Here is an 8,140-nt window from a genome sequence, read left to right on the forward strand (position 1 = left end):
TTATTGTGGAAGGAATTATGAAACCAATCATGATGATGGATCTTCGAGACAAAGTAATGGACAGTTGAAGAAACACAAAGCGACATTCACAGCCACAGGTGGGAATGCCATTTCATATAGCCCCATAAATCACTTATTTTCTGTGGCTGTGACATTCACTTTCATTACCAAAGCTGACCTTCAGGGACGTCAGTGATCAGTGCTGATGAATTATACTGTTCTCCACCGACTGTTCGAGCAGAAACAAAATGTGCTCAGAAACTTTCATATCAAACCAACACAAGAAAAGCCAAGGCCCACAACAAAGCACTTAAGTTTTCAAATGCACATGGATCAATGACATGATGTTTTATTTTATTTTTTTATTCAGATATATTGTTATTCAAAAATACATCAAAATGCAATTGATACAGACGATGACTTGAATAAACCTCTTCTAAGAACATTAGGCATTAAAATTCACTTTGACCATCTTTGTCACTGAAACTAGGTTGTGTAACTGTTTGGAAGTCGCAAGAAAGAAGAAATGTTTAAGAAGGAGTCTCAAATTTTCGAAAAATAAAAATGCTGTCATAATTAGTATGAGATTTACTATATATATATATATGTATATATAAAACATGCATTAAATTCTATTCATCATTCAAACTCATTCTTAAATATCATTTTGAAATGTCTTTATTTTATGTGTGCACAGATAGAGTCTTTAATAAGTTAAACTGGCTGCATACAAACAGAATAGTAAATGGATAAAGTAAGTTATAAGTAAGTGTGTGACATATATGAGTGAAGGAAATTAGTCCACATCAGACTAGAACTGATTTTAACCTATTTACTATTTATAAAACAGAAGAGATACCTAAATTAAATATAAAATAATTAAATAAATAAATAATCTTATCATAAAAAATGCTCCTTTACCATGAAAGAGAGGGAGAGAGAGATAGAGAGAGTGAGTAGGCTGATATATTTGCACAAGCACTGTTACATCCCATCAGATTCCTCATCAGACTCGCGTATTTCTCATTCAAAAAACTCATTCGTGTTTACACATGTTGCTCTGAATTAAGGTAAGTGCAGTTAATTTTGAGAAGGATATTTAGAAGGAATGAAGATGAAAAACGCAACTTAATGTTTGTTTTACTGATTTAATGGATATAGTTGCGACCGCAGACGCGATTATTATGGTATCAGAACCTGTACCTCAAAACTGAAGAGCTGCGTGATTGTTAATCGCTTTCGAGTTCGTTTGAATTGGTATCAGTTTGTTTAGTAGAAACTGTATTAAGTAGTGTGGCAGTGTGTCTAATTTGTTGACAGTTCGTAGAAGTAGCAGGCTAGACAACTATTGTCATTTCTCAGTCGAGTTTTGAGTCAAATGTCCAATTACACAAATGCTTGTTTCCTCTTGCGGTGATTGTGTTGTGTTCTTAAACCATTTAATGCCCAAATTATCCTAGCTGAGGGAAACATTTCACTACATCTGTACGTCTTTTCTGAACAGTTTTAAAAGTTATTCCTGGTCACACAATGAAAGATGCTCAATAATATGAAAAAGAAGTTGCTAACAAAATATTTTCTAGGATCAGGTATATGATAAACCAACACGTTCATATTTATTTATTTTTTTCTTCACTTTTGCTGTGTTGCATTTAATGTAAAAAAAAAAAAAACACAATGATTTTCGTCACGTGAATTATCTGTTGCTTATTCAAAATTGAGCTCACAAATGTGATCACTGACATGTCTTGTGATAATGATTTATTTTACTACTACATTAATAATAGAGCATATAACGTGTTTTATGGCGATTTAACAAAGTTTCTTTCAGAGGCGTCGAGGTCATGTGCTTTCAGCAGCCATATATAAATGTTGACATTTGTAGTTTGAAGGAATTTGCATATAGGCCTATATAATCAAATATTTATATGTGTTGCATAACTCGTTTATTTTATTTTTATTATTTTTAATGCCTTTGATTAAAACAAAAATACAGGAAACCTTTTGGTCGTCCATACATTACACTGTATAATAATATAATGATTATCCTTAAGCTCCCCTCTCATTTTGGGCACTGTATATGTTCGCTATAACCAGGCTCACCTGATGGATGATAGACAGACTCAGCGTCAGCACACACCTGATTAAAACAAAACATGACTTCTGTTTAATCATACATTTTATGATTTTAATAGGTTTTATTTAAGCAAAAGGCATGTTAATTTCCATGTTGCAAGGTTTGTTGAAAAATATAGCTTTTTTTGGACTAGAAACTTCTTAGTTCTGTTTCAGTGAAAGATATTTGGCCTGTATATGAGCTCCTGCAGTTAGTGCATCACACCATTTGAACAAAAAGATAATTCCTAAGTGGCTTTTGTGAACGGAGGCGTCTAAACATCCACAGAACACAACTGCTACACTGAAACAATCCACCCAATAGTAACTTGAAGGAACAGGCACTTTTCCATCCCATTATTTTTTGCAAAGAGGGGTTAAGAATCAGTCACATTGAGCTAAAGATATAAGTGGTTAAGATATTCACAGACGAATTGTGATTTATAAGTGCCTCAAAATAATATATACTGAAAATACACAACTTTCAGTTGTGTTCATCTCGCTGACTGCAAAAAAAAAAGAAAAAAAAAAAAGCAAATCTATCACAATTCTCAAAATGAAACAGTATTTGGTTCATTCCAAAGAATTAATGAATCAGTCTGAACCGAACACAGTGGCTAAATATAGAAATGCATACTAGCACACTGCTCTTACTGTAGATACTCACTGTAGGCATAACAGATGTAGAAGAACAGCAGCCTACTCCAGAAGATAACTGTTACGGTTTTATTTGGAAAGCAACATTAAAATGCTAATTCATTAGTTTAATGAAAGTTGAATCACTTTAGTTCCTCATTTGATATTTATAATAATTCTTGTAATGAGCATCAACTGGAGGCAAGTTGAATGAGAACCCATGTACAGTTTAGAAAAATCCAAAAGTGAGTAGAAACACAATGAACAAGACTTGGCAAAAACATGAACAAGCTCACCAAATTACACAGACAAAGCAAGACAAGAGACAATGGCATTGGCAACATGAGGGCTATATATTATCAAACAAAATGAGTCACATGACACAATCCAAGCAATGAGAAACAAGACACACAGCTTATTATCTGTAACCTTTTTCTTTTTAAGGTTGCAGGATCAGAAAAACTATGATGGCTAATGGCTGATATCAAAAGAGATACCTGAGATGAGGAAATGTCAGTCAAATGTCTTCAAGTGTGACTGTCAGGCTACTAAAGCGAGTTTGTGTTGAAACCACAAACATATTACTAGTCATGGATGGTTATCACAGCATGTTCGCTACTCAAGCTTAACCTCATAACACGGGACTCTTACACCATGACCAACGATCTTCCAGCAGAAGATAACATCAGTTTAACCTTTTTTCCTGAGAACTGTCCCAACTGCACTGCGATACCTGCATTTGACATCACTAAGACGCTGGCTCTGGGCCTGGTCCTGGTGCTCTTTATAATATTCGGTGTGATGGGCAACATCCTGGTCATCCTCTCCGTGGTGTGCCATCGCCATCTCCGTTCCGTGCCACATTATTTTATCGCCAATCTAGCCATTGCAGACCTGCTTCTGAGCTCCATGGTGCTCCCGTTTTCCGCTGCATCTGAAGCCTTGGGGCGTTGGGTGTTCGGCCGTCATTTATGTAACGCCTGGACTGCGCTTGACGTGCTGTGCTGCACGGCATCCATCCTCAGTCTCTGCGTGATCTCTGTGGATCGCTACATGGCCGTCAGTTACCCGCTGCAGTACCCTTCCTTGGCTACAGGTCAAAGGGCACTGGTGGCAGTGGTGGCTGTATGGGCTCTTTCGGCTGCCATCTCCGTCGGCCCGCTGTTCGGTTGGAGGGAGCCCATGCCGGAGGACGAGTCGGTCTGCAGAGTGAATGAAGATCTGGGATATGCCATCTTCTCTGCTGCATGCTCCTTCTACGTGCCGTTGGCAGTGATTTTGGCAATGTACTGCAGAGTGTATGTGGTAGCCCAGCAAAAGACTCGTTCCATGAGGAAGGGCTGGCAAACGAATGAGTTAGGTGAGCAGGGAGTGACCCTGCGGATCCACTGTCGCAACGCCCAGCATGCCGCTGGGACAGAGGAAGCAGTGCGCCCGAAGAACTCGTGCTTCGCCTTCATGCGTCTGCTCAAGTTCTCCCAGGAGAAGAAGGCGGCCAAGACTCTGGGGATTGTGGTGGGATGTTTTGTGCTCTGCTGGCTGCCTTTTTTCCTAGTGCTGCCCATAAGTGAGTATAAACGAAACGTTTTTGTGAACACACAGCAAAGCCCATCTGAAAAACAAAACAAACGAACAATAAAAAAATTACAATTTGTATTCAGTTAATAGCTTTATTTTATATATTTACTTACTTTATTTATAAATTTACAATAGAATTTTCACACCACAGTTGCACCACAACATTTTCCAACCTCAACAAACATTGTTTTTATCTAATATTATTCAGTGACATTTTGTTTTGTTTCCCTTTTTTTGTATCTTATGTTTTGTGTTGTGTTTTATTTTTTATTTATTTATTTATTTACTTTTTATTATTATTTAAAGGGTTAGTTCGGCCAAATATTAAAATGATGTCATTAATGACTCACCCTCATGTTGTTCCAAACCCGTAAGACCTCCGTTCATCTTCGGAACACAGTTTAAGATATTTTAGATTTAGTCCGAGAGCTCTCAGTCCCTCCATTGAAACTGTGTGTACGGTCTACTGTCCATGTCCAGAAAGGTAAGAAAAACTTCCTCAAAGTAGCCCATGTGACATCAGAGGGTCAGTTAGAATTTTTTGAAGCATCGAAAATACATTTTTGTCCAAAAATAGCAAAAACTACGACTTTATTCAGCATTGTCTTCTCTTCCGTGTCTGTTGTGAGAGAGAGTTCAAAACAAAGCAGTTTAATATCCGGTTCCCAAACGAATCATTCAATGTAACCAGATCTTCTTGAACCAGTTCACCACATCGAACTGAATCGATTTAAACGGTTCGTGTCTCCAATACGCATTAATCCATAAATGATTTAAGCTGTTAACTTTTTTAATGTGGCTGACACTACCTCTGAGTTAAAACAAACCAATATCCCGGAGTAATGCATGCACTCAAACAGTACACTGACTGAACTGCTGTGAAGAGAGAACTGAAGATGAACACCGAGCCGAGCCAGATAATGAACAAAAGATTTACTCGTTCTCGAGTCACGTTCTCGTGCCCTTGATTCAAGCCTTCGGTTTACCCGCGCTCATAACACTAGCACAGAATCAGTTCAGAAACAATCACTAAAAGAATCAGTTCAGTTCAGACGCTCTGTGTGTCGGTTTGCTGCACGCTGAATCACACATATGTGCAGCATCATCAGCTCCTCGGTTCACGAATCGGACGCGAATGTTTTGTTCGTTATCTGGCTCAGCTCGGTGATCATCTTCAGTTCTCTCTTCACAGCAGTTCAGTCAGTGTACTGTTTGAGTGCATGCATTACTCCGGGATATTGGTTTGTTTTAACTCAGAGGGAGTGTCAGCTACATTAAAAAAGTGAACAGCTTAAGTCATTTGTGGATTAATGCGTATTGGAGATGCGAACCGTTTAAAACGATTCAGTTCAATTTGGTGAGCTGGTTCAAGAAGATCCGGTCACATCGAATGATTCGTTCGGGAACCGGATATGACAAACTGCTTTGTTTTGAACTCTCTCTCCCAACAGACACGGAAGAGAAGACAATGCTGAATAAAGTTGTAGTTTTTGCTATTTTTGGACCAAAATGTATTTTCGATGCCTCAAAAAATTCTAACTGACCCTCTGATGTCACATGGACTACTTTGATGATGTTTTTCTTACCTTTCTGGACATGGACAGTAGACCGTACACATAACTTCAATGGAGGGACTGAGAGCTCTCGGACTAAATCTAAAATATCTTAAACTGTGTTCCCAAGATGAACGGAGGTCTTACGGGTTTGGAACGACATGAGGGTGAGTCATTAATGACACAATTTCAAGTATTTATATGTTTTTGTGTGTGTGTAAATATTAATTTTGTTTTTCTTTAAAATAATGATAAAATATTATGTCAAACTTGAGATTTAAGAACTCCTGCAGAGGGGAGATGATCATAAATATAAACAGTCACAAATGAGATTTGAATAGCACATATTTCAGTCTGTTCTTCATGCAAATCTATTTTACGGTTTTAGCAGAAATATAGTGCATGAGTGTCATTTTGGCTGTTTCCTCCTTATTCATTTTCATTTCTCAGAAAACAGCCAGAATAAAGTAAGTTGGATTTGCAACGACATGAGTAAACAATAACCAAATTTTTGTTGTACCTTTAACTCCAATATCTCAAAGAACACACTGCTCACTGAATATTCTGTGAATTAAATGACGTATGTGTGCATATTTGATAGACACAAGCAAAACACATTAAATTTATTTTCTGAAGTTTATTCTCACCCATGTTTCCAAACGACTCGATGTTCTCCCACAATATGCCTCTGCGTAAATACCATTGACATAATTCTTCCCGGACCTTTTAGATTACATTTAAATGAGCTTGTTTACAACAAAAGAATGAATTATGAACCTAAGACAGAGGCTTTTAACAGCAGCCCTAGTTCAGAAAAACCATATTTTGTATGGATGGATTCCACATGTGTTTACAGGCGAGTCATTTTAACTTTGATGGAAATACAGCTTATTTATTGTGCGTTTAGTAATTGGACAGCTAAGATGCAAGGAGTCAGTCATTTGTGCATCCAATTCAAAGCTTTTAAAATACAGGAAGGAAATGCACACATCAAAGCAAAGCCTTTGAAAATATGAAACATCCAAAACCATTTAACCCTCTGTCTTGGGGTGAGCTTATGAATGATGGAGGTCTCTTGCTCCATAGAGTAATTATGTCATTGCATTCTTTCCGTGTGTCTCCAAAGGCTCCATCTTTCCATCCCATAGACCCCCGGACACTGTCTTCAAAATTACTTTCTGGCTTGGCTACTTAAATAGCTGCCTCAACCCCATCATCTACCCGTGCTTCAGTCAGGAGTTCAAGAAGGCCTTCCTGAACGTTCTCCGTGGCCAATGCCTCAGAAGAACACACAGGATCTGGAGCCCTCCGGCATCTGCTCGAGACCCTATGCATGGCCTCAAATCTCCACAGGGTTTCCCATCTACATCTACTGACTCCGGGAGGCCTGCTAATGCATCGCTGACCACGGATAAGAACTCATTTACTCCACATAGCAACAGTGCTCTGAATGCACCTGAAACATCTCTGATAATGAAAGTTCATAAGGTTTCAACATGCACGATGGACGGTGAGGCTGTATGAACTGTTTTTAAAAGAATAAAAGATAACCTTTCAAAGTTGTTTGCAAAGACAAGGTTCTGAGCCTTGAACACGAATGACCAGAGATCTGGCTAATTCTTATTTATAAGAGCGCCACCTTGTGACAACATCTTTAACATGCATCTGCACTTTCGTGAAGTTTAACTGAGGATTCATCCTTTGGATTGTAAAAAATAAAAAAAAAGCTTGGTAATGAAATGATTGTGGACATAATTTATTTTATTTTTTTTAACTTGTGCAAACACAAAGACACTTTAAGAAAAGTCCAATATACTGTGGTAATATAGAGGTTGAAGTATGACGATTTTGTTTGACATGTTTTCCCATATTTTGAATTATGCACTGCATTGTATTGTATTCTGTTTTAGAGTTGAAGGAAAAGTCTGTAAACTTAATTTTTTTTTTTTTTTTAATTAAAAAAAAATAATGGCCCAGCATGAATTTTTCTACATTTTGTTTTTCTTAGAGTGTACAATATAGGGTCCAAATGCTGTGAAAATACTTGTATTTTGTGTTATTTTTCATATAATTTTAAAATAAAGTAAATCTAAACCTCAAAAGTTTTAATTTGAGTTTATATGTATATGTATGTATGTACTGTAGGTATATGTATGTATAATTCAAATATCACAAATCTCATGATGATGATCAGATTGGATGATATAATGATAATAGACTATTAAACGATAGTATTCTATATGTAAAATGCATATGTC

The 8,140-nt window shown here is 37.2% G+C and overlaps 1 protein-coding gene across 2 annotated transcripts; it reads left to right on the forward strand.

The window, feature by feature from the left end:
- Positions 1 to 978: 978 nt before the first annotated feature.
- On the forward strand, positions 979 to 7,816 carry LOC113054268 (alpha-1A adrenergic receptor-like). 2 transcript variants are annotated; one of them, XM_026219692.1, is made up of 3 exons: positions 979 to 1,070; positions 3,196 to 4,318; positions 7,009 to 7,816. In XM_026219692.1, exons 2-3 carry the CDS (start codon positions 3,346 to 3,348, stop codon positions 7,404 to 7,406), a joined length of 1,371 nt encoding a protein of 456 aa, XP_026075477.1. In that variant the 5' UTR covers positions 979 to 1,070; positions 3,196 to 3,345; the 3' UTR covers positions 7,407 to 7,816. The 2 variants fall into 2 exon arrangements, with proteins under 2 accessions (XP_026075477.1, XP_026075478.1); XM_026219693.1 differs by lacking the exon at positions 979 to 1,070 and having other exon boundaries at positions 1,841 to 4,318.
- Positions 7,817 to 8,140: the final 324 nt, after the last annotated feature.

The sequence above is a fragment of the Carassius auratus genome, chromosome 35, assembly GCF_003368295.1.
Source record: "Carassius auratus strain Wakin chromosome 35, ASM336829v1, whole genome shotgun sequence".
In the NCBI taxonomy this organism is placed as follows: Eukaryota; Metazoa; Chordata; class Actinopteri; order Cypriniformes; family Cyprinidae; genus Carassius; species Carassius auratus.